At 41.4% G+C, this 27,348-nt stretch overlaps 1 protein-coding gene across 18 annotated transcripts; it reads right to left on the bottom strand.

The window, feature by feature from the left end:
- Positions 1–7: 7 nt before the first annotated feature.
- STRADA (STE20 related adaptor alpha) lies at positions 8–27,348 on the bottom strand. Of its 18 annotated transcripts, none has more exons than XM_072746867.1 (14): positions 27,169–27,221; positions 22,954–22,992; positions 18,564–18,652; positions 16,828–16,885; positions 14,462–14,490; positions 9,021–9,123; positions 8,267–8,388; positions 6,713–6,821; positions 6,472–6,595; positions 4,627–4,798; positions 4,001–4,105; positions 1,536–1,777; positions 1,201–1,243; positions 8–1,025 (listed from the first exon to the last, which is right to left on the bottom strand). In XM_072746867.1, exons 3-14 carry the CDS (start codon positions 18,597–18,599, stop codon positions 810–812), a joined length of 1,359 nt encoding a protein of 452 aa, XP_072602968.1. In that variant the 5' UTR covers positions 18,600–18,652; positions 22,954–22,992; positions 27,169–27,221; the 3' UTR covers positions 8–809. The 18 variants fall into 18 exon arrangements, with proteins under 18 accessions (XP_072602968.1, XP_072602970.1, XP_072602971.1 ...); XM_072746869.1 differs by having other exon boundaries at positions 18,588–18,652; XM_072746870.1 differs by having other exon boundaries at positions 8–921; positions 27,169–27,218.

The following is a 27,348-nucleotide window of genomic DNA, read 5'->3' as shown; positions in this document are numbered from 1 at the left end:
TCTCCACTGGATTCTCCAAAAATTTTAATTTGTTCTGGCGATGAAACTAAAGCTGCACAAGGACTTAAGTCCTCAGGCTAGGCAAGACCTTGTGGCCTTGGAGGAAGCCTCCAGGTGCCAACAGGAGGCAGTAAGATGGGCTCTTGGTGGGAAAGGGATGAGCCACACAGATGAACTATGGGAAGGTGTTTCCGCCCAAGCAATGAGCAGGTGAGGAGGGACTGCCCCAGCCTTAACCTGGTGCTTAACAAGAAAAAAATGCTCTTCCCTTCAATTATTAGGGAGAAGTCTGGGGGCTAGGGTGGGGGGCAGGTTGCTTATTGCTTGCCCCTCCATGGACCTACAGGATCTGAGAGCAGAGGAAGAGGATGGAACAGGCTAGTAGGACAAGAGTGAGAAGAGGAAGTCACACAGTCCTCTGGGTCAAGGAGTCAAACCCTGGGCTTGGCCTTCAGCCCTCCAGGGCCAGAACAGCATCTCTTCCTTCTGAAGAGGTCGCCTGAGCTCCCAGGATGGAATGTCAGCTTCCCGGCCTCTGATCACTGGCTGCCAGGATTCCCTTATGTCTCAGAAGTCCTGGAGCAGTAATGATGAAGGTTTCTCTCCAGGAATTTCTTTCCCAGTGAGTAAGTGGCCAACCAACCTGGCAGAAATGTCTTTTCTACCCAGTCTGCACTCAGGAGAGTGGGAATGTGGCCAGCCCTCGGGAAGGGCCCCCGCCGGGGCTCATGTGTCCCGGGATGGAGAACGTGCGCATTCTTCAGAGGCTCAGAACTCCCAGTCGTCCACCTCTAGCTCTTCCAGGTTCGTTACCAGGCCAAAGATTCCGCTGTGATCCTGAGGCTGGCTGCCCTCAAAATTGGTGATGGGGGTGACAGGGCGTAGTAACTCAGGCAAAGCCTCTGAGGCGCGTCGCTTGATCTGAGGGAGGAGAGACAGGTGGGGGTGGATCCTGTTGCTCTGGCTCCCAGGACACCGTGGGGCAAGTGGCCCCATGACAGCTGGTCTGTTAGAGCCAAAAATCTCTATGAGAGGAAAGAGCAGCACCTTTAAAGGGTTTCAGAAACATGGCCATTTCTCTGATTCAAAGGGAGGAGGAGAGAATATACCTAGGGACCCCAAAGCTAAGGGAGTACAAGGTAGTTAGAAGCACAGGCAAGAAAAAAAAACCCAGGGAACCCTGGAAAAGTGCTATTGTACCTGCTTGAAGAAAGAATGGTTCAGGAGGGTGCTGGCACTTGGTCTGTAGAGAAAGGGGAAGAGAGACTAGGGTCACTCCTGTGCCCCAGACTTCCAAAATCCTGCTGCTTACATCTCATCCTCAAGCATCCTCTACTTCTTCCCTCAGCCCTCTAAGAAACGACAGACAAGCTGGCTTCTAAGTCTCTGGCCACAGGGGCTCAGGACTCCTCCGGGAACCCAGCCCTTTATAGGACAGATGCATCCTCCCAAACTCTGCCTTCAGTGCCCCAGCTCCACCCCCCTACCCCGCCCCATGCTCCCCTGAAAGCCCACTCCTAGCCCAGAGGAAATACCTTACGTCAGGGTTGCGCTGAAGGCACTGCTCCACAAAGTGGTGGAAGTGAGGGGAAAAGGTGCGGTGATAGGGGTGGGATGGCGAGTCGCCATTGGAGGTCCTAGGGGTGCTTGTGGCCAGGCTGTCACTCAGGCCAGAGTTGGCTGCTGAGCGTGAAGTGCTCATGGTCAGCTCCTCAGCGGGGATGGTGCTGGTGTCCAGCAGGCAGGGCACTGTGCCATTCAGCTTCTCCAGCAGCATCTGGGGAGGACAGAGCCAGGATCCAGGCTGGAGGGGGGCCCCTGGGAAGTCTATAGAATAGTTTCTTCACAAATATACTTTTCCCAATATACAAAAGTGGCTTGGGGGAGTAGAAAAAAGAGAAGCGGGATAAGTCTAATTTTCCCAAAGGAATGCTGGCCACTGGCTAAGCAGCCATACCCTAGCTACGCCAAAGGGAAGGGGAGAAGGCCTACAAAGATGCAACCTCCCGACCGTGGCTGCAAGGAAGGGGCTCCCAGTCTCCTCTCCTGTTTCCAAGACATTATCACATCCTTTGAACTGTACGGCCTTCAACCCAGAGTGAAGGCGGCCATCAGGTCATTTTCTTTGGCACTCAGCCCATTTGTTGTATCCAGGGTCTGAAGGGGTGCGTATGTGGCACCCGCCCTGCCCCACCCTGGGCTATCACGGTGGCGGGCTGCATGGGAGCAGTGCACTCAGGGGCAGGCTCAGCTGGGGTGGCCGTGCCGAAGTTCTCAGTTTACATGTGCAAAACTAGCCCCGCTTTAAGGACTGCTGTCCTTAGGGTTGTCCTTGTGAACTTCCAAGCCAGAAACCTGGAAGTTTCTCTAGAGCTGTGCTGCCTAATATGGTAGCCACCAGTCACATATAGCTGTTTATACTTAATTTAAATTTAGCTTACAATTCAGTTGCTCAATTCAGGCCACACTGTAAGTGCTCAATAGCCACAGGTGGCTAGTGGCCACTGTACTGGGCAGCACAGATAAGGGACTCCTATGAGCTCAGAAAGTGCTACTGGACAGTGCTGTTTCTAGACCCCTACCTCTTGTTCACTTCACATAGCCCTTTACCTTTCCCGGGCACCTTTCTGTGACTGTCTTAGATTTTTCTATATTCCTTACCTAGGTTTCTATACCCTCCTAACTAGTCTGCTATGTCTAATCCACCTGCTGTAATGATCTTTCTAAAATTATGTATCTGAAGCTATCACTTTTGGGCTTAAAAGCCACCAGCAGTTTTCCAAATGCTTTGGGATGGGAACCAAATGCCCTAGCATGGCACACAAAGCCCTTGGCTTCCTTTTCCAGCCACATCACCAAGAAGCCCCCTCGAAGCACTTGCACTTCAGCTATTGGTAACTACTGCCATTCCCCAGATCCTATCCTTTCTTGACTCTGAGACTTTGCACATGGTGTTCCCTCTGTCTACAAGTTTCCTTCCTAGTTTCTATTCTTCACACAGTTAATTCCTATTTGCCTTCAAGAGTCAAATGTCACATCCTCCCAGAAGTCTCCGTGGGCCCCCTGCTCTGCAGTCTCCCCCTCTGGCCATTCTCTAGCTGCCCCTCTTCCCATAGGGCCATCTGTGGATTCAAGGAAGAGGCTTGCTCAGAGCCTACCCTCACACCCTCCCAGTTCTAGATCATGCTCCAGGTACTTAGGACTCAGGTAATCCTTGCCCAAATGTCCCAAGTCTGCTTCCTGGACTTGATAAGGCCTGGATAAGCCTCTTCCCTAGTCTGTCTCCCAAAGGTACACAGTATCACTGACTGTGTGTGCCAAGCAGTGGCCAAAGAGTAGTTATTATAAGGGGCATGAAAAGAAATTGAACTTGTAGGTGAGAGGTCCCCAAGGTATTGACCAGAATGTGAGATCCCAGAACCTGAGAAGTTTGAGAACTACAAGTTAGAAACTGGCCTTCCAAGTATTTAGCAAGGTAGGAGGACACAATATATTTTATAAATTTATAAAAATGTGTTTGCTTGATTTATACATCTAAATAGACACGTGCAGGGGATCCCCGGGTGGCTTAGCGGTTTAGCGCCTGCCTTTGGCCCAGGGCGTGATTCTGGAGTCCCGGGATCAAGTCCTGTGTCGGGCTCCCTGCATGGAGCCTGCTTCTCCCTCTGCCTGTGTCTCTGCCTCTCTCTCTCTCTCTCTCTCTCACTGTCTCTCATGAATAAATAAATAAAATCTTAAAAAAAAAAAAATAGACACATGCCATGTGGGCTTTCACTTGTATTCCTGTCCCAGGCCCTACAACAGGGGCTGTCCCCCCGGGGTTCCCTCCCACATACACAAAAAAATAGACACATGCCATGTGGGCTTTCACTTGTATTCCTGCCCCAGGCCCTACAACAGGGATTGTCCCCCCCCCCCCCCCAGGGGTTTCCTCCCACAGAGGGGTAAGGCATGCGGAGGGAGGTGTGAGGGCAAGAAGGAAACTAGGCTACAGGCTCACCTGGGTGGCGGGCATATCCTTAAAGGGGACATGGCCATTGGCCAGCTCACAGGCTGTGATTCCCACACTGTAGATGTCAGACTTGGCATCGTAACCCTGAAGATTCTAAGTCAGGAGAAAAAAAGCCACAGGTCACTCCATTTGTAGCCTGTTGTTCTTAGAAGAGAAGGGCATGGAGTGACATCCCAGGAGAGGAAAAGAATGCCTGCCTCAAATATGGCCCATTCTCCTTGCCTGAACTACTGAAGAATAGCTGATATTTTAAAGGAATGAATGTCTGATGTTGTATAGCAAGCAGGAAGAAATGTGGGACCCCATGCTCCTGCTTAGTGGAGGGATGTGGCGAGCACCAAGTATTTCCAGAATGCTCACTCTTCTTGGAAGATGGGAAGGTCTCTGAAGGGAGTTGAAATAGCATTAGGTCCAGTTTGGGGCCCCAAAGAGGGGGAAAAAACACCATCTGCAATGGGCACGTAATGCCCACACTGAGCAGGAACCCTTCCCTCTGGAACCCTGCACTCCACTCAGAAGCAAAGCACCGCCTGATCCCAGGAAATTTCAGAAGGTTCCCTCAGGAAACTCAGGTTGGTGAGGGATGGGGGCTCCTTGGGACTCAGTCCACAGACCTGCTGGAGGACCTCCGGGCTGAGCCACGGCAGAACCTTGACACTGTACTTGGGAAAGTCGTGGACCACACGCTGCCGTTGCCCATGGCTGATCATGCTGAGGTTGCTGCGTAAACCAGACAGGTAGACCTTCCCGTCGGAGGAGATCAGAATGTGGCTGGCTTTCACACTCCTGGGAGGATGGGGTTGGAGAGAGGGTGTCACGGGGCAGCAGGAGCCCCTTACGCCACAGACCTTTGATCTTCACATACTAGCTCCAGGCAGCTCTCTCCCTGGCAGTGTTTGGGTGTGTGTTTTACATGTGTATATGTACATGCTATATACATAAACATGTATTTGTATATAACACATGCATGATAAAAGAGAAAATAGCATGACCCAATTTACGAATCACCTGACTTTAAAACTTATTTGTATTTTGTTAAAGTTCTCTTTTATGCTCACAGACCACTGCTTTCCCTACCATCTACTGCTTTGAATCTATACTTTTTGTTTGCAGGTGTTCTTGTAAACTGTAGCAGGGTTCTATATGTATATATTTTCAATTTACTATCTCATTCTTCCTTCACCTCTCAGTGCTGTTTGGAAGATCCAGCTGTGCTGCCACCTGTCTACAATCAACCTTTGCTCCCAACTGCCACCTGTACCCTGGGGTGGGATCTAACACTTTTACTCATCCATTGTCCCAGGAAGGAGCACTGACACTGCTTCTAACCACCATGAACATGAACGATGACATCCACATATGTCCCCTGAAGGGGTCTGTGTGAGGGTTTCTTGGGAGCGTACACCCAGAGCAGCATCGATGGTCCCAGTCCTGAGTGACCTTGATCATGTCAGGCCATCTTCCACTACGCTGATAAGAGAACCTACCTCCTTACCACACTGGGCCTCATTCAGCCTCCAAATTACAGCAGTCTCAGGTATAGAGTGACGTCCTCCTGTTTTTATTTGCTCTTCTAATTATTGTTAGCTTTGAGTGTCTGTTCATATGACACTTAGGACTCAGGTAATCCTTGCCCAAATGTCCCAAGTCTCCTTCCTGGACTTGATAAGGCCTGGATAAGCCTCTTCCCTAGTCTGTCTCCCTTGGGTTTCTTCTTTATAAACTTCAAACCCTTTGCTCTTTTTTCTATTCTTTCCTATTTCTTTCTTATTCATTCACAGGATTTCCTTGTTACAGATCTCCTGTGTGTTTTAGACAAAGCTTACTCTTACATGTTGTTACCCATTTCTTAATTTTGTTCATGGTGTCCTTTATTAGAGAGAGACCTTTAATCTTGATGTAATCAAATCCATCATTTTTTTTTGTCTTATGTTTTGTGCTTCTAAAATACCTAGAAGCCTCGGGTCATAAAACTATTTCCTTCTAAGTCTGTAGTTTTATATTAGACATTTTGACATTAGACATGGATTATTAGACATAATCAATCTGAAGTGCCCCTTTGTATGTGGAGTTAGGGAGCAGCCCAGTTTCCTTATCTTCCCTACCGTGAGCTGCTTTTCTGAGCACCCTGCCTTCCCCTCAGTCTCGCAGCATAGGGCTGACTTGGGGGCACATATGCCAGTTTGGGTGCTCCAAGGAAGGGAGGGGGAGTGGGGTGCAGGGGTCCATGTCAGATGTTCTTCTCACACGGTACTCAGGACCAAGCCACTCAGGACAGATAAAGGCAGCACTGACAGACAAAATGCTCTACCAAGTCAGAGGCAAGGACCAGGGCCCAAGCCTTGGTTTAAACTCTGACTTCGCCAGCTTCAATCAACCTTCCACCATTTATCTGAGGGCTTCTGGGCACAGACCCCTGCTCTGGTGATGGACAGTTATAGTTATGTCGAAGAATGCACCTGTGTACGTATCCCATGTGGTGGATATAGTCCAGGGCCTTGAGCACCCCCTGCAGGATGTAAGCAATCGCCAGTTCATTCATGCCATCCATGAAGTGCGTGCAGATGAGATCCTTTGCAGAACCTGAAGAACACAATTGTGGGGACAGAGGGGAAGGGTAACAGAGAAGGAAACCACACATGAGCCAGCTGACGATGGTGCTCTCAGAACACCTCTCTGCCAGGACCCCGTCCCACTCACCATATGCCATGAATGATGTGACAACCCACAGCTCATTGTCTGCAATAAAGGTGGCTCGATATGGCAGGATATTGGGATGGCTGAAGAGTTTAGAGACATGAAGCTCCCCCTGAAAGCAATGGTAAGTGGAAGTCAGAATCAAGGGGCGCTGAAGAAGGACGCTCAACATGGAAGTGGCAGCAGGAATAATATGGGGACTTTGTTCTCCCTGGAGCACTGCTGAGCATCCTGGGAGCAGCCTAGGCAGGTGGTCACCTGTAGGAGACACGTCAGGCTCTGCTGTCTCCACAGGGAAGCCAGCACTGCTCTGCCAGCTTCTGCCCCAGTTTGGCTCACCAGCCAATCTTAAAGAGCCTCGAGAAAGATTCTCCACCAACAGAGAAACTGCTAACAACATCACAGAAGGTCCCAGCTCGTCACCTCTGAAACGATGAGAACCAACTGTTGACTGAAGACAGGAAGTAATAAGCCTAGCTCGACTTCAAGGACTAAGTCATAGAACTCCTTTTTAAGGTAAGAAAACAAAAAATGTTTTCCTCTTATAAAGGAAAATGTAATCGATAGAACAAAGAAACAAAGCATCAGAGAGCAAGCAATAACTACTAGATATTCGAAGGTACTTCTCCAGCAACCTGGGATTGAGAGAGCAGCTACAGAAAGTGTCAGACCTAAGGGATTTTAAAATGAATTTACACAAAAGAACTACAGAAACTCTGGGGGTCTCGCCTCTGGGACAGGGGCTAAGGCCAAAAAGGCAATAGCTACTACTTATCCACTACTCCAAAGAATTAAAACAAGAGCCCTCAAGTCCAACATGCTCTAGAATAAACTCAGATATCTATCTTCTCAAATCACTAAGCTGAAGCTGACTTCTTGTTCCCTCCTCAGACCCACAAAACTACTCTGACCATAAGAGTGGGTAGTAGAGCACCATCAGATGAGCATGAATTCAGAGACACGTTATGAATGAAGTAGGAGGAGAGGCTGCAAGCCCACCGCTGAGAATACACTGACCCGAGCCCTGAATCTTAGGAGTTCACAGTGCAAGCCTGTGTCATGGAAGGAGAGTCTAGTGCCCGGTCAGCTACTGGATCTGTGGGCTCTCCGTATTTAACAAGAAGGTAGCAATGTGCTTCTCCAGCAGAAAGGAAACTCGGACAAACAGGACGAGAGCTAGAAGATGGCTGTCATGGGAGAGCAGGCTGCCCTCAACCTGGAACAAGACTGCACTTGTCTGCCACTTGAATCTCTACAAGTGGTAGAGAGTGTGTGACTATGGGCAAGTTACTTAGCCTCTCTGAATAATAAATAAATGAATCAGTGAGCCACAAAAGAGTCTTTGGAGAAGAGGAGGGGACTCTAAATTGGCCTGAGAAGCATTATAGAATCCTTAGTGCCAAATGCCCACAATTCTTAAGAACTTCTGCAACCTCTTGGTTAGGTCCACCTTCATTTTCTGCCAGTTACTTTCAGAAGACAGATGTAAGAGATGCCTTGTGATTACTACTGAAACAAAGAGCCCATCCTTCAAGCGTCCCATTCATGCTTTATTACCTGCAAGAACGTCACCATCTCATTGGAACAAGCTTCCAGGTTAATCCTCCGTACTGTCACATACTCCCCTGTTGGTTTGTACCTTGCTAGATTCACTGTCATCAGGTCCTCAAATCCTTTGCCTAAAAGAAAAGGGGAATGCCATGAACAAGGACAACAGCATCAAAGGTTGCCTTAAAGAGACTTGATTTAAAAAGAAAATTCAAGTTAAAACTGTCACTACTGGGCACCTGTGTGGTTCAGTCAGCTAAGCGTCTGCCTTCGGCTCAGGTTCCTGGGATCAAGTCCCGATTTAGTCTCCCTGCTCAGTGGAGAGCCTGCTTCTCTCTCTCTCTCTGCCCCTACTCAGGCTCTCTCTCTCTCTCTCTCTCTCTCTCTCTCTCGTTGCTCTCAAATAAATTCTTAAAAAAAAAAAAAAAAGCTGTCACTACTGTTACCCTCGTGGCTGACATTTCTTGATTTGTCTCCTCTCTATTCCTTCTCAGCCAACCATTTGAACTGACTATGGCCCAGGACATCAGAAGCATACAGCCAAAAAGAAAAAATTGAAAAAGAGCTTCTCTCCTGATAACATAATCTCTTTTCCCATACCTGGAAGCAAAGCAAAGCAAAGGAAAGGATACCCACAAATGGCTGCTTGGTCACCCTGAATCCTGCTAACTAGCTGACAGCCTTTGGCACACACTCATCTGGGGATGCAGAGAAGACGGTGGCAGTGCCCTGGAGCCTGAAAATGGCAGTTCCTGGACTTTACCTATGACGGTGAGTAGCTCATAGCGCCCTCCCTCTGGCAGGAAGCTACTCATGATCTCCTGTTTAGAGAGGGATGCTATCGACTCTGAGCTCGCCTCATTGGTCTAAAGAAAAAGAAAAATAGGTTAATAAGAGAAAACTGGGTGTGGGATGGGAGTAGGCAGGTGGTAACTCAGACCCCTCAGGAGACTGGCATCTAAACATGCAAATTCTGACTCTGGGTCAAAGAAATTTTTCCAGCACTATCTGATGAGAAATGTAAAACATCAGATGTTCAGTGTAGTCACCAGCACGAACATCAGAGCCAGTAAGTATGAGCACTGTCGATGAATGGGGGTGGGGGACAGTCAACTGTTCCAGTCAACTGTTGATTTGCTTGTCCTTACCAACAACTGGCTCATTTGTTAAAAACTATGAAATTCTTAACTGGGGAAAGATGTCTGGAGAAAGGCATATTTAGAAAACAGAAGGGGGATGGAGAGGTAGAGGTGGGGAGGGTTCTCTTGAGTTTCCTGCTCCACGGGGTCCTATGTGAAGGTCCTGACCACAAGATTCCAAAGGTCACATGTTGAATCTTGCTACAGGGAAAATGTGGCCATAAGAAGTCCTCTCTTTAGCAAACCAAAAGCCCAGACCAATTATTCTCTGACATTTCCAACTGAAGCAAAAAACAACAAAAAACAAAGAACAGCCAACACACAGGGCTGCAGGGCAAGGAACAGAGCTGTCAGGTCTCAGCCACGATCCCAGGCAGCGGAAGTAACCTGCTTCCTCATTCCTGCTGCAAATGAAGCTGGACTCCAGCCAATTAGGATGTGGGCATCATAACTCTGGCTTCTGAGGTCCAGCAAAAGGGGGCCCAGCAAAATTGATGGCAGAGCAATAGCTCTTCCTTTAGCTCAAAAGGCTGTTTCTTTCTCCCAGACCTACATTTATTTGCATGATTTAGGGGCCATGTTTTTCTTTCTTTTGGATTCTCTTTCTTTAGAAGTGTGTCCTATTGAAATGGAGAACCTTAGGCCAGCTCAAATGTCATAAGCTATATACCTAAACCTGAGCTCAAGTTATGAAAAAGTCTTTGCGAACACATGAAAGGCCCCAGACTCAGTGCAAGCCCGAAGAGAGTGAATTGAGAATGTTCTGACATGGTGGTACCACCTTGCTGGGTGTCCCTGACATTTTAAGCACATCTGGTTTCAGAAGAGTGCACGCTGCCAATGGGGAAAGAAACCAAGTGTGGTTCTTCCTTTTGCACCACTTACTAGAACAGTAAGAGGAATCTAGTCAAGCAAAAGAAAGCCCTGTCAGCACATTTCTAATTTAACTTTTACATATTTCTAAGACTCATCTATATTGTTGTATTTAGCCATGCTATACACACATGTTGTGTAATAGTCATCTTGTTTATCCATTTTAGTGTTGATGGGCTTTTTGGGTTGTTTTCAGTTCTGCTATCATGAACTGTGCTATCTGAATGTGTCTCCTGATGTATACATAGAGCTATTCGAAAGCTTATAACCAGAAATTGAATTGTTAGGTTACCAAGTAAATGAACAATCAACTTTACAAGATAATGTAAAATTTTCCAAAGTGGTTATACTAATCAATACTCCCTCCAGCATTATATGTATGTTCTCATTGACCCATTTTCCTCTATTACTAAATCAGATTAATTTTTGCCAATGTCATTGTGGATTTGATTTACATTTCCTTGATTACTAATAAAGTTGAACATCTTTTTTCACATATTTATTGGCCATGTGGGTTTCTCCCAGGTGAAATTGCCTCTTTCTGCCTCTTGTCCATTTTTCTACTGGGTTGTTTTAATGCAGGATTTCCCCCAAAGTAGGCCCCCTGGAACACTGATCTTGGCAGCTAATGCACAGGAACAGCTTACACATCCAATTAAATGAGAAAATGCAGCATCCTCTCTCTCATGGAGAATTATAAGGCATGCTCGCATAAAAGGCTTTAAGTTCCTTTAAGTTTTGTAGTAAGGAAACTTAACTGTTTAACCCAAGCATTTTCCAAATCTACTGATCCAGAGAACCTTTTATACCTTGCACCTGTTAAATTTTGGAAAAGGTAACATGGGAAAGGCTATCTTAAGTAAAATATATAGTTTAATGCAAAGACTATAGGCTCAGGGGCCAGAGAGAGGCAGAACTTGAACTCAGGTCTATCACTTGCTCTGTGACCCTGGGCAAGTCACTCTCAACTCTTGGATCTCCATTATCTCATTAGTGGAATAATTTCCAGTTTATAGGGTTGTTGTGACAATTAAATGAGATGAAATATGTAACGAGTTTAGCACTACCTGTGAATTCTACTCTTCTCCCTCTTTTGCTGCCTATTGTTTGGTCACTCTCCTGTTCAAAAATGAGATGGAACAGAGAAAACAGAATCCTAAGAGCTCGATCAATAGTTAAGGTTGGTTTGATTTTGGTTCTTATAGTTATCTGTGTTTTCAAATGCTCTGAAAACAAATTCTAGGATCATTTATAGCCAGTGTAACTTGACACAGTCTGATCTTCAGAATAATCCTAAGATACTGGGTACTACATCCCAAGTGCCTCAGACAGGTGAGAGATACAAAACTAAGGGACAAAACTTGAGCAAAAAGTCCAAACCAGGAGCTCTGAAATTGCAACTAACCATTTGTTTAGAGCTGACAAGCTGCAGGCTAAGTTAGTCTTGGGTCCCATCTCCTTAACTTTATACCTCTCATCGCCTACACGTATTCTTGTTCTCTTGGAGATCCTATTTTCTCAAGTATCAATCTACTCCTCAATAAAATCAGTGTCATCAGTTAACACAAAACCCAGGGGCTGACTTCTGGATCCTAAGTCCCTACTCTGGCCTGTGAGTAGCCACATGATTTGGCCCCTGCCTACTTCTAAAGACTTCATCCCTTACCACATCCATGACTTGCTATACTTGACCCCTATGAACAGGCATACTTCAGTCTTAGGAAGCTCATGCCAGCAGTCCCTTTGTTTGGAACATTCCTGCCCTACTCTTTTCCTGCCTCCTGCCCCTGCCCATTTTCTAATAGCTGCTTTTTCCTTATCACTGAGGTCTCAACTTAAACATCTGAAGACTGAACAAAGGAAAGTAGCTTCTAGTCACTTGATTCTATCATCTTGCTTTACTTTCCTCACAGAAAGTTATCATTGCAGTTCATTGGTCTGTTGCCTGCCTCCTCTACTAGAATGCAAGCTCCCTGAGGGCATGGACCTTGTCTGTCTTGTCGCCGAGGTGTTGCCCAATGGCTACAATGATGCTGGCACTTACAAAGATCATTTAAGCAAAGTTTGAACTGAGAAGGTTTCCTGCCCATGACCTTGTCATTTCCATGAGCTGAAGAGGAAAGCAGAGTACATGTACCAGCTAGTTCCACCAGAGACAGAGTTCAACTTAATGACCTACACTGGAAACACCAGTCCTCATGGTACCTCATGGTAGATCACTTGTTACTACGGGCTCTTTATAGATCATAATCTGGTACCTGCCTTTGAGAAAGTATTGCATTTTTTAGCAATATAGTCCCAATGATAACAAATCCAAAACTACTATATATTTGAAGGTATTCTCTGATTTCCAGGCAAACTCCTGAATATTTCTCTAATTTGAAAAAAGACTATGAAGGACAGGTGGAGTTGTGAGACTAAATGCTTATTAAGTTTATTTTAAATAACTCTTTTGGGAAAAACTACTGAGATAACTTTTTTTATGACCTATGTCCCTCTTCCTTGCTATGAGTACACAGAAGACATACTAGTAGGCTACAAACTAAAGACACACTTGTTGACCATAGGTAGGAAATGATGCAATAGACTACTGGTATGATTAAGCAGTAACTTGGCAAATATTTCTACTATCTTTGTTGACTACGGAAAACTACTCAAAAGTGTTGGTTTTAGGAAATACATTCTTTAGGTAATTGGGAATGTGAGTTCTTGGCAATGGGGAATTGCATGAGATGAACTAGTCTAGTGGTTGCCGTCCCCATCTCACTGGCAATGATCCTAACACTAACACGGCCAATTAACTACTTTGTGGATGTTCTATAGGTCTGAACTCAGAGAGCAACCAACCTTTATTTAGGAAAACAAACAAATTAACAAGGACAATATTTTGAAAGGAAGAGGTCTGGTCTGATAGTGCCACAAAAGAGGGGGTTAGATCAGTATACTGCTTCAGAGTTACAAAAGGCCAAAATTCAGATGGAAAAGGATGAAATGTTTAGTCCATTTTCTTTAAACACAGCATGGCATAGTTGTATTAGTGTGATGTATCATCTCAAATTGTCTAGAGAAACTAATTCTAGCATAGCTTCTTAGTTTCCCCTGCCATGAAAAGCATTTTATTCCTTTTGAAGCATTTGAAAAATACACAAGGTACTAATAGAAATAACCATGAAATAACTTTGTTTAAAGAGTTTAAAACCAAGTATAATAGAACACACAAAGACAATATTTGTGAAATGCTAAATCCACCCCCCCCCCCCCCACAGGTTTCACACAGGATAATTCTTGGCATAATACTGGCAGCTGTGAAAATATAAAAATTTTATATAATGGGCATTCTGTTCTGGGAAAATAGTTAACTGATGGTACAGGGAATGGTTTTTGGTCTCCTGACTGGAAAATATTTAGATCTGATGGAGAGGTGCTTCTGATTAGCAAACTAGATAGATAAGCAAAGCCAAAGCCTCAAAGAGTAATTCCTAGTCAATGTCACCATCCTTCAACTGTGGGCCTGGACTGCCTGCAATAGGTACAGATGTCTGTCATCTGAAAAGAATAAGAAGTCTATTTAGAAAAGGACTCTTTATCCTCTCTCTTTATAAGACAGTGATTCACAGTATCAAAAACAGCATGGTACACTGTGTACATCTGGTGTTACTCTGGTAAAATAAACTACAAGAGTAGGAAGCAGGGTGAGAGTCTTTCAACTTTTGCCAATAAAAAAAATACACCTTCTATTTTGTACTTTTTAGTGTGAGGTTTTGTTTTTAAGGTAGGAGATTTGAGGTGTTGCCTATCATCTTGGTAGAGCTCTGTATTATCTCTGTGGATTGAAATCGATTAGTAATAGACCAAAGATGGAAAATTTAGCACCACTAGCCACTAAAAAGATAACCACTTCTTAGACTGTTGAAACTTTGTTTTTTTTGGATGGGGTGGTGGGTGGGGAAGGGGAGGAGACCTTCATCCTCAAGAGAGACAAGTGCCTTGAGATTTTTTTAGCTCCCAAAGTACACATCGAAATCTTTCCAGGGTGAAACCTGAATTTCTACAAGCAAAAGAATTATACTACAAATAAAATTCAATGAGATAAGCTGAAACATCAAATGATAAGCCAACAAAAAACACAGATTTCCACAAGAAGTCATCCCCATGCAACAGCCAGAGTGCTAGAGCCTAGAAAGTCACTTACTTTTCTCCGAGTGTCACCCGGAGGCTGCTCTGGAGTAGAAAAATTGATTGTTGGCATTTTGTTTTGTAGCAGAAGACACATCCACATTCAGAACAGCAGTTACAGCACTTAGAACTACATTTATTTATAGAAACCACTTAAGAGTCATTATAGTAAAAAGTGCCCACAGTGCTACATATGAACACACACATGTACACACAGAAGGAGAGGCCTACAGTAAAAACACTACATATGGATGGGGTTTTAAACATGGATCTATGGCTCTTCAAAACATGGCAAGGCTACTATTCTATGGTTATTCTTTGGCAAGTATAACTCAGCTACTATAATTCTAGTCTTACATTTACTTTCCATCAGCACACAGTGTTACTTTCAATAGGCTGGTTTCAGTCTTATACTGTGAACAAAACATTCATTATAAAGTTATAGAGATGGTTGGCTATTTCCCAGAGAGTGCAGGGACTAGAAAACAGACTTTAAAAGAAAAGGGCAAAAAGGTTTTAATACAGCAACATGTATAAGTAGGACCATTACTTGGTTAGATTCTCCAGTCACATACATTCTATTCTGAATATAAATAAAGCAAGGGCTTTTTAGCACTCTGCAACTCTATGTGAAAACAAATAAAACAAAGGACAACGGAGATAACTTCCTGCCCTTAAATCAGACAAATTCTGTATCTGTCCTTTTTATTTTCATCATTCTAGGAAAGTGAGAAAAATCATCAAAGTTGATTTTTAACTGGAAAGTATTAGAATGATCACACATTTCCAAATATCTTAATTAGAATTCAGAGCATCCAACAGTATTGTTAGAAGAAACCAGCTACAGAGTAAATTAGCTTCAATTTGTCAAAAATAAGATTATTACTATTATTTTTTGGCTTTGGACATCAGTTTTCTGGTATACAAATGGCAAGTGCAGTTACTTAAAATAATCTGTTAAAGGTAAGAAGCCAAGTGAATGGATTAAAGGAAATCAAGTTCATTCTTGCAGAGGAGAAGGCAAATTCCAAGTTGTATAAAACTTGATAGTACAGGCTTCATCACACTGTAAACAATATACAGAATAACCCCTTCACTCTCCTCAGGTCAGAGACTAGGAAATTGTCAAAAGACTGCCAAAGATCCTACACTCAAGACGCTGAAACCAAAATCCTTAATTCAATTCACACATACTGGAATATTTTTAACTAATTAATTGTAAACTGGACTTCCAACTCAATTTTTATAAATGCCAATGCCTACTTTTAAACCATGGTATTCCCGTTAATGAGGAGAAGAAAAGGAGAGATTCTACCTTTCCTCTTAATTAACAGTGAAGTTTGCTCTTTCCAGTATAAATTATTCTTATATACACAAACATAAACATAGTGAAAACAGGACCAGAACATAGTATTTTTTTCCACTAGCTTTTCCTTTACTGTGCAGCTAATTTTTATTCTTTGGAATTAAGACAAAAATAACTCATCATTTTTCTAAACTCTCATTTGTCTAAAATATAATGCTACAAAGTTAACAAATAATCCTCCTCTGGAAAGTTTCTGAGTGGCATTAGGGCAAATAAATGAACAGGTATCACCTAGTAACTAAGAAGTCTCTGCTCTCAATCTTAAGCCTAAACTGAGGGCATTTTGCTTGGATCAGTCAACCAATGCACTCAATCTGAGAACCTGTTTCTTTAACTATAGTTGCTGAAGAGCACGTCTTGGTATTCAGACACAAAGAATGGGGCTCTACTACTATTTTTATAGAAAAGAATTTTCTTTGCCTTTAAGATCGCAGTTCTCAAAAAGGCTCAATTCTAAAAGAATCAAAGGCAAGTGTCCGGCCCTATTAAACTTCCAAATTGCAAGGCTATGACTTCCAAAATCAGCATGTGGATTTTATAACAGGAAGTTAGTTAATATTTTTCTTCCTGATAGATTTTTTCCTTAGTTTTCTTAAGTGTCATAATTTCTACCATGAAAAGATGAGTCAACTAGATTGATCAGTAAAACCAGAACTTCTTTATCATTGCTACTACTTTTATCCTTACTATAATTTTATTTTTAAAATTTTCAGGGGTAGAAGCTTTTAAACACTTAGTTTTTTCCTTTAAAAATATGTCGTTCAACTGGACGAATACTTAGAAATAAAAATGCCTTTACGTAAATACTGACTTTCTAACAATCAAAACAGGCCAAGGTCAACTGCCAGATGAGTCCTCAAATCTTTCGAAACCATGGATTCAAAATGGAGCCAAACAAATAGAACTACTATAGTTTACACTTGCCCTTAAAATTGCTAATTTCTGGGAATTATTTTAGTCAACAAGAGTACGGACATTTATCCTGAAGTGATGGCTAAATGCCATACTGTACTTACCTCCAAATAGCTCCAAATCTCTCAAGCCCTCAACAATGAACTTTTCCGAGACCCACCGCTAAAGAGGAAAACCCCAAAGAGAATTAGTATTTCTTCCAAGCCACAAAAAATTAGCTATCAGCCATTAAACAAACAAACTACAAAAAAAATTATATGGTACAGTTAATATGCATTTCTATGGAAAAGTTTTAAAAAGAATCCTGATTTAAAATAAACTGAAAACAATAGGTTAATTCCTTTCTCTATTCTTTTTTGTCTAATCTGATAAATAATCCTTAAATCTGACAGAGAGATGAGAAAAATGTAGTACTGGCCCTATAATAATAAAGTTTTTTGTCCTTCCTGTACATAAAACTATCTTCTGGTTCTGTCTTACTCATTCAATGGCTGTCTATTACAGGTGCTTTGGGTTTTGAATGCCAATATGAAAAATGCTACTGGAATTCATAATATGGAAAATAGAGATGAAACAGTTTTTCACAAGCCACTGTTAATTTATAAAAGAAAACAGTAAGCTGCAATTCTTTCATCCACTAGGATTTCTAAAGACATCAATCACCACTTACATTTTCTACCAGGTTTACAAGGACACTCTAACTTTACCAGTCATGGTTCACTTTACTATCCTATTTCAAATGAGTATTGGATTTCATTAATACTGATCAGTTGTCTGGTTTCACATGAATCAGGCTAGGATGAAACAGAAAAGAAGCTCATATGTAAAAGTAATGGAATGAAGATTGAATTTCACTTAAGGACTAGTGTTCAAGTTTGGCTTGGGGCATTCTTTCCACCAGGCAGAGTTCAGGCTAAGGAGAGATTCTGTTTTTCCTCTTAATTAACAGTGAAGTTTGCTCTTTCCAGTATAAATTATTCTTATATACACAAACATAAGAAAAAATATTAAGTAACATTCAGAATTAAGTTGTGTAATACAGGTTAAGAACTAGAACTATAACATCATTCTATCCTTCTCTGTATCAATTGTTTTCTAAGTTAAAAAAAAGAACAACCAAAATAAAAAAGTTGGTATAAAAAATATGCACTGTATCACAAAATAGAATGTACTTTAATATTTAAAGAGAGTGGTATGTTCATGTGTCCTATACCACTTCTGCCTTGTTACAAAATTTTAAAATAATCACTACTGCATTTAGAAATTAAATACCTGATAATAAATAAAGTACAATGCTGTTTTATGAAGTCATGGAAGCTTATAAAGAACCTAAATCTAGTATTTGTTCTTGAGATCATTTTAGCTGGTGAAGTTTTCAAGTGTAATAACATTTTTTACATTCAAAGAGTCTTCAATGAAAACCTTTTATTAATACTTAGGAAGTGTTCCAATAATTACAATTTGATACTGATTTTTAAAACACACAAACTCATTGAAAATACATAGGAAATAGGCAGCTTATTAGTAATTACATATCAATAGTGAAAAGGGCCATCAATTTATTTAATATTGTATAAGTGATATTCATAAAATAAGCCACCATTTCTTCTCTATCAGACAAGCTGGTAAGTATATTTAGTGTCTCTGGTCAGCCTCTGCCTGCAAGCTTTTTTCTCGGGAGTAGAGGCTGCAATATCTCTTTACTTTCTACATGCCTCACTTCCATAGGATTCTGAGCATCACATAAAAAAAAAAAAAAAACCCCACCTACAATATCTGCCAAAATACATTGCTTTATAGAAAATAAAAATAGTAAAGCCAGAAGAATAGAAACACTCACCCTAATTCGCTCTGGTTTACTTACAAGAAAAGACATGAGTTCCTAATGTGTAGACCTACTTCAATGTCAAAAATTTCAAAAATTTAAACCTAAAAGAAAAATAGAAACAGGTTGAATTAGTCAAATCTCCCTTTATAAAAATATCTTTTGATTAACAAAACTTACTATGAGTCTATCATTCAAAGCACTGTACTAGACCTATAAATTTCTAGATTTTAAAGATTGGTTTAGAGAACATTTCAGTGGCAATAAAACTGGATGTACTCTAGCCAAGTACATTCAGATATACTGCAATCTCTATTAGAAAAGACAGGTTTGTTATTAGATGGTTTTCTTCTTTAATTTTTAAATTTATCTTGACCCAACTCCCCTCTGATCCTTTCCCAGAAGCAATTACCTTCAATTCTTTGGCTGTTTACCCTGCTTTTTATTATTATTCTTAATGATTGTATGGCCATGACTTACCCATTTCAGACATTTATCTACTATCTTTCTACTGTCGTAGATGAAGACTAAGCTCTCCTACATCACCTTCGTGGACCCTACTTTTCTGCCTTCATTCTCCCAACATAATTCTGGCATAATGTTCAATTAAGTCAACAGTCTACATTTACATTTTTATGACTATGGAAACATGGTTCAGAGCTGAGACAAAGACAACCATGTCTGTTTTCTTGTACACCATTTGTTTTCCTAGAGTTAATAACTAATTTTCCCCCTTGTTTGGTTTCCCATATAGCTATTACTAACTTTTTGCAAGAACTACATCTCTGCTATTTATCTAGTCAATATATTTTACCATACATTCAATACATTTGAATTCAATACATTAAAAATCCATTCCAATTTTTCCCTAGAGACTGCCTTTCTATGGCCCTCCATCCTCCTGCTGCAATCCAGACTAATTCTAGGCCAGTTGCACTTAGCCTTTTTTTTTTTTAAGATTTTATTTTGGGGGGCCTCTGGGTGGCTCAGTTGGTTAGGCATTTGCCTTCAGCTTGGGTCATGACCCCAGGGTCTGGTAATTGAGCCTGGTGTCCAGCTCCCTGCTCAGCAGGGAACCTGCTCCTTCCTTTCCCTCTGCCTATTGCTCCCCTGTCAAATAAATAAATAAAATCTTTTTTTTTTTTCTTTTTTACTTTTTAAATAACCTCTACACCCAGTGTGGGGATCAAACTCATGACCCTGAGATAAAGAGTTGGATGCTCTACCAACTGAGCCAGCCAGGCTCCCCTACCTTAGCCTTATTAGTGTGGAAATTTGGATCTTCCAATTCTGGGAAATATTCTTGTATTATTTCTTTTTTTTTTTTTAAGATTTTATTTATGTATTCATGAGAGACACAGAGAGAGAGAGAGACAGAGGCAGAGACACAGGCAGAGGGAGAAGCAGGCCCCATGCAAGGAGCCCGATGTGGGACTCCATCCTGGGACTCCAGGATCACACCCAGGGCGGAAGGCAGGCGCTAAACCACTGAGCCACCCAGGGATCCCTCTTGTATTATTTCTTTGATAATTTTGTCTCCTCCGCTTTCTCTGTTTTCATGTTATAGAATGAAACATATTTCTAGGGCAGCCCCAGAGGTGCAGCGGTTTAGCGCCACCTGCAGCCTGGGGTGTGATCCTGGAGACCTGGGATTGAGTCCCAAGTCGGGCTCCCTGCCTGGAGCCTGCTTCTCCTTCTGCCTGTGTCTCTCCCTCTCTCTCTATCGCTCATGAATAAATAAATAAATTAAAAAAAAAAGAAAGAAAGAAAAGAAACATACTTCTTGAATTATCTAGAATTAATTTATACTTGTTTTACTCCAATTTTACAATTTTACTTTCCAAGAGATTTCTTCAATTTTATTTTCTAATCCCTCTACTAATTTTTAAATTTTGGTTACACACTTACAAGAGCTTTTGCCATTTCTGAAATATATCCTTTTTTATATCATCCTGATCTTGTTTTATGTTTGCCTATTGAAAATTCTATCTAGAATGGCTAAAAGCATAATGTATCATGACCAAGTAGGGTTTATCTCAGGAACTAAAGACTGTTTTAACATTAAAAAGTGAATCAGAAAAAAAAATTAAAAAAGGGAATCAGTGTATACCAAACTTTGTCTGAAGTTGTTTGCAAATAAAAAACAACCAATTTTAAGGAATTAAAAAAATGGTGGGGGTGGGGAGAAAAAAAATTAACTCTTGATCTCAGGGTCATGAGTTTAAGCCCCATGTTGGGCACAGAGCTTACTTTAAAAAAAAAAAAAAAGAATCAATGTAATTTTACCAGAGTAACTGAGTAACCAATAAAAAATATATATAATCATCTCAACAGATGGAGAAAAAGCAACTGAAAAAAATTCAATACCAATTCATGATTTAAAAAAAAAAACAACTAGGAATAGTCAAATAGGAATAGAACAGGAATAGAATTTACCAACTCAACTTGGTATAAGATATGTATGAATAGTAGACCTGGGTGGCTCAGTCAGCTGGGTGTCAGACTCTTGATTGCGGCTCGGGTCATGATTTCAGGGTCAAAATCAAGCCCTGCATTGGGCTCCACACTGAGTGCAGAGTCTGGTACTCCCTCTCCCTCTGCTGCTCTTCCCACTTGCACTCTCTCTTAAATAAATAAAATCTTTAAAAATAATAGAGATATGTATGAAAAATGTATAGTTAACATCATACCTAATAGTAAAAATAATTAGTGAGTTTCCTCTAAGAACAGAAGCAAAACAAGAGTGTCTGCTCTTATCAATTCTGTTCATCACTGTACTAGTGTTTTGGCCAATGCAAAAAAGAAAAAAAAGAAACGGCATACAGATTGGAAAAGAAGGTGTAAAACTTTTCATTCATAGACAACATTATTGTGTATGTAGAAAAGTCTAAGTATTCTACAAAAAAAAATATTAGATCTAAAAAAATGAATTTAGAAAGGTCAGTTACAAAACCCAATTATGGTGGGCAGGGGGTGAAGGTGACTGGGTGATGGGCACTGAGGTGGGCACTTGACGGGATGAGCACTGGGTGTTATTCTATATGTTGGCAAATTGAACACCAATAAAAAATAAATTTATAAAAAAAAAACCAATTATGTTTCTATGTACTAGCAATGAACAATTAGAAAATGAAATTTAGAAAAATGAAAAAGTACCTACAATTCCAACAAAAACATAAATTAGGAATATTTTTTTTAATTATGAACAAGAACCTGTATGTTTAAAATTACAAAACAGTGCTAAGAGGTATTAAACATAAGATTAAGTAAGACATGCTATGTTCATAGACTGGAAGACTCAATATTGTGAAGAGATCAACTCCCTCCAAATTGATCTATAGATTCAGTGCAATCCCATCAAAATCCCAGAAGACTTCTTAAAAGAGATTCATAAGCTGATTTTAAAATTCGTATGGAAATACAAGAAACTTGAAGTAACCAAAATGATTTTGAAAAATAACAAAGAAGACTTACATTATCTGATTTCCAGACTTACTTTAATGCTATAGTAATCAAGACAGTGTACTTTGGTCTAAGGATAGACAAATGGATAAATGAAACAGAATAGAGAATCCAGAAATAGATCCATGCATGTATGGCCAATTAATTTTCAAGAGAGGGACCAGAGCAATTCCATGGGGGAAAAATAGTTTAGATACAACTTAATATCTAATTAGAAAAAGTGAGCTTTCACCTCTACCTTATATGATACATAAAAATTAACTTGAAATGGATCACAGAACTAAAGAAAAAGTTAAAACTACCAAATAAAACAAAGGAGAAAATCTTCATGATGTTGGGATAAGTAAATTTTTTAAAAAAAGAACATCAAGAACATGAAGTAAAAAAAAGAAAAATATGGTAAATTAAACTTTTTGAGAATTAAAAACTTCTGCCTTCAAAAGACACCACTAAGAAAATAAACAAGTTGGGAGAAAACTCGTGTGTGTGTGTGTGTGTGTGTGTGTGAGTCATGCGAGCATGCACATGTGTCTACAAAACAATCTATATTCAGAATATTTAAAGAACTTCTACAACTCAATAAGACAACTCAATTTAAAAAATGGGCAACAGATATGAACAGAAGATATAGGAATGGCCACTAAGCACATGAAATGATGCTCAGTATCATTTATCATCAGGGAAATGTATATAAAGCCACAATGAGATACCACTACACACACCTACCAAATTGGCTAAAAATGGCTAAAAATAAAGACCAACAATACCAAGTGTTGACAAGGATACCTACCAACAGAAACTCAAACATTGCTGATAGGGATGCAAACTAGTCTAACAACCGCTTTGGAAAACAGTTTAGTTTCCCATGACCCAATTAAGTCTGCTTTAGATAGTCTATTCAAGAGAAATAAAAACATATGTTCACATAGACATGAATACATACATGAATATTCATAACAGCAATGTTCACAATGGTGCCAACCTGGAAACAATCCAAATGTCTATCAACTCATAAGTAAAAAAAACCAAAATGTGGAATACTACTCAGCAATAGAAAGGAACAAACTACTGATACATACAATCATATCATGTTAAGTGAAAGTCAGATATAAATCTACATATTGTTTCCATATACATGAAATTCCAGAAAAAGTAAAAATATGACACAAAGCAGGTCATTGGTTGCCTGGGACCAAGGGTGAGATGAGGGACTAAATTCAAAGAGACACATAAGAAATTTCTGGGTGATGGAAATTTCTGTACCTTGATTGCATAGTAGTTACACAAATGTATTTGTTGAAACTCAACAAACCATACATTTAATGTAGGTGTGTTTTATTGTAGGTAAATTATATCTCAACAAAAATTATTTTAAAAGTAAAATGACAAATAAATAATCGGAAATACCTTTGAAGAATCTAGAAAAAATCCCTGTCACATTTCTCTTTTTTTTTTTAGGTGGGTTGGAGTTTTGAGGGATTGTGGTAGTATATAGTATAGAAATGGGAATACAAACTTAATCAGGTACATACAGTTCTTGGAATCCTTTGAACTGCTTAGAGAAATCAAAGCAATGGTTTTTAATCGAGGGGAGAGAGGAGACCTTTCGAAATCACCTATAGATTTTTATCAAATTGCATTTATCTTCACCCCTATCCTAATCTTCTCATAGAAGATCATCACCATGTTGAGAATCATTTATCCTGGCATGAAATAGTAAAAATATTGACTAAATTTGAAAAATAAAAAGATTATTAGAGTGCAAATTATTTAATAACATTAAACACAAAGCACTGTACAAAAGAAACTTAAGAGGAAACAGGATCCGTATCCATTTGTAGTCTATAACAGAAAGAAAATAGAATATTAATGTAGATAAAAAGATGATTGTTATCTGCAGAACTGTCCAGCTATGGAAAATACTGGAAATACAAAATAAAGTCAATCCCTAAACACCATATAAATTAATATAACAAACCTAAGAACTGGTCCTAGACTACCACATCAACAGCTTCATTAATTATCTGAACATTGGTTCTCAACCCAGGATGTGTTTCAAATTAACTTGCATAGTTATAAAAAACCTATGGATGTTCAAACTCCCACCTTCAAAAATTTTTAATTCGGCAAGGTCTGGGGAATGCACAAGCAGAAATGGGCAAGCCCTTACAGTGTTCAGGAAAAGGGAAGATGGTTACTATAAGCTGAGATAGACCTGGATAGTTTTATTGAAGGGGTGGGGCTTCAATGTCAAATAGGAGGCATTCCAAGCATGAAATAGTAGTAGCTACTGATTTTTAGTGCTTACTTTGTTTTGTCCACACGTGTATCTCCCAGTTTCTAGAATAGTGCCTACCTGTCATAGAGTAGGCACTCGGTAATGTTGACTGACTGACCCAAAGTACCGAGAAGTATGTTAGCACTTTGCATATTTTCTCCACTTAATGTGAGGCACATTAAGAAGCACAACTAACTCCAGATAAATGAGAACAACAAAGAGGCCTTATATGCATCGATTTTCTTCAGGCACTAGGAAGCCACTGTAGGTTTTGAACAGAATGGTGACAAACACAAAACAGTGGTCTAAGATAGTGTCTCTCAAACTTTATTGTGCATTCAAATAAATTGAGGATCTTATTAAAAGTGCAGGTTTTGATTTAGAACGTCTGGAGCCGGGCTTGGTACTTCTAATAAACTCCCAGATGATGATTATGTTGCTGATCTGTGGACCATCATACTAATGTTTGAGAAGCCTTGTTCTAGAAATATTCTAAGGAATATTAATCTGCAAAGGGATGGGAGAAGGGGAGGTGAAAAATCCTCAGAGAAAGGAATTCCAGTTAGAACACAATTATATGGGCCATATTTGGTGTGATAAGAGTTGTAGCAGAGGGAACGTTAAGAAACAGATGGATAGGAAATGAAGGGAAAATAAAGAAATTATATTTAGTTAGTAAGGACATCATAAGTCATCTAGCCCATCCTCCACCCTTCGGAGGAACAGCTTTCACAAACTCCTGGATGTAAGATTATTTAGCCTCTGCTTGAAAACTTCCCCAGCCAGAGACTTACTACCTTATCAGGAACCTATTCTACTGTAGACAACTCTGATGACTCCGATTTTTTTTTTCCCAAGGAACTGGGAAAGAACAGTGTGTCAGCGATAAAACAGGAAACTCGAGGTAGAAGTGGTTCTAGTGGAAAGATGAGTTCGAGTTTTTAAATCATGTTGAGGTTGAGAAAATAGTTATGTATCTCAAGTGAGAAGATATAGCAGTTGGTTAGAAAAGTAAGACTGATGCTTAAGAGACACATTAGAGATGACTATGTGGGCCTGGGAAATAGCAGCCAAAGCTATACAAGTGACAAATGCACTGAAAAAAAAAATGCGGAGAGAAAAGCAGAAGGCTGGGAAGCAAGCCTTGGGATAGGTCAATATTGAGGACATCATACCTGAGGGCAGGTAGGAAATGGAGTCCAAAGAAAAAATTAAAAATTTTTTTCTTCCCCTCTTGGACCACCTTTGCTCCCTTGGCCTTGTTACCTTTAACCTGTCGTTCCTTACTACTCATCTCAGGTGTCTTGTGCTACAGAAGTCCTCTCTAACTGCCCCCCGCCTCCCCTTCCCCTATATGTTAGGTGTCAGCCTCCATATTCAACCCTCACACTTACCACAATGCTAATTGCCAATGCATCTTGTTCACTATTGCATCACCAGGGGCTATTGTGCCCAACATATGAGATGGGCACTCCCGTATCTGTTAAACTGTTAATTGCAAAAATAATAAAAGCAGCAAGCATTTATGGTGAACTTACGAGGTGCAGGGATCTGTGCTAAACGGTTCACACAGATCAGCTCACAATAAGTACTATCTTCCTCATTTTACAGATCAGGAACTTAAAAGCTCAGAGAGGTTAAATGCCCAAAATTACACGGGCAAGTGGCAGAGGACCAGTTAGATCTGCTCCAAAGCCTGTGCTCCAGCAACCACAGTGATTATAGAGCAGTCCAGGGGAAAGTGTCTACAAAGATACAATGATGACTGACTGAGAAGACATCACCTGATTTGACAGTGCTGCTGACCAGATGCCAAATAGTATAGAAAAGAATTCACCTTGATTTATTATTTTTTCCCTTTTCCCCTATTTTTGTCACTGTTTTTCTAAATTTCATCCAGGTCTGCGGTTACAACTACAAACACTAACATCTGAGTCACAATACCCTAAGAAACCTGTTTGAAGGGTGAGGGAATAGACTTAAGTTCAGCACTGTAACAAATGGCTGAGTAGGCTCCTGGCCTAAGGCAGGTAACCAAATGAGACCCAGTTTCTTCAATTCTCAGGAATAAGAAACAATCTTGGGTGTCTTTCAACAGCATGAATCAGTCAAAGAACTGCCCTAATGCCTCAAATACATACTGGAATATGGTTCTACTTCAACAGGTATTATACAGTAAGAAAAGGACCGATTCGAACGGCTTTTCCTTTTTGGGGAAAGTCAAGTTAGAATATGCTAGGTTATCTTAAAAGAAGGCTGGGCAGAAAAATTAGTCCCTCATTTCCTGGAAACTGGAACAATTTTATTTAACCACTCTCCTTTCCTCGCGCTCACTTCCCTACCCCCACCGCCCATCTCCACCCCTAATCTGTGGGCACCCAAACATTCTTGGAAAACAAGACAACAATTAGAAGCTCTTTGTTTTTGCTGATTCAGGGAGTCCCCTAAATCTCTCTCCTAAGGGGGCTTGATTCGCTGCCGGTCCAGCCTGGGAGAGATGGGAATTGGGGTGGTGGGATGGGACAGGAGGTCAGCACAGGATCGGCCGCCTCTTTGGACAGGACAAACTGACACCTGGGCCCCAAGCTCCCCACCTAGGAGTCAGGGGGGAAGATGGGTACGGAAAACAGGCGCTCGCCCCTCTCGCCCGGCATCTCCGCTCCAGGGTCTCCCAGGCAGGCCCAAGCCTACTCTGCTCTCAGGCTGCAGCCCCTCGTTGCGGGAATCGAGGAGGACTGGGTGCAAAGGGGCCCGTGGAGGGCGAGGGGGGGCCGGGATGGCCGATCCGACGAAGGCCCGCCCCGGAGGAGATGGAATCGGCGTCAGGGCGAGAAGGGACTGGTCCCTGGAGCGCACCAGGCGGCCCCGCCAGCCCGGTACCTGGTCCTGGAGTTAGCAAGCAGTCCCGACCCCGTCTCAGCTCCGCCTCCTTAGTTTAGGGCCGCGCCGCCAGGCCGGTTGCTGGGGGTGGGGGGAGGTACGCAACGTGCCATGCGCAGTAGCGGGGCCCGGGGAGGGCCGGAGAGCTCCGCCCCGCCCCGGCTCCACCCCGGAGCGGGT

Source organism: Vulpes vulpes, chromosome 2 (assembly GCF_048418805.1).
Source record: "Vulpes vulpes isolate BD-2025 chromosome 2, VulVul3, whole genome shotgun sequence".
Taxonomy (NCBI): domain Eukaryota; kingdom Metazoa; phylum Chordata; class Mammalia; order Carnivora; family Canidae; genus Vulpes; species Vulpes vulpes.
The sequence above is the reverse complement of the archived record's forward strand: the minus strand, read 5'-3'. Positions and strand labels throughout refer to the sequence as shown.

Coding starts and splice junctions, on each gene's coding strand:
- STRADA (XM_072746866.1), bottom strand. CDS start 18,599: ATGTCTTTTCTTGTAAGTAAACCAGAGCGAATTAGG. Junction 16,886..18,563: donor GTAAACCAGAGCGAATTAGG/GTGAGTGTTTCT, acceptor TTTCCTCTTTAG/CGGTGGGTCTCGGAAAAGTT. Junction 4,106..4,626: donor GCCCGGAGGTCCTCCAGCAG/GTCTGTGGACTG, acceptor CTCCTGACTTAG/AATCTTCAGGGTTACGATGC.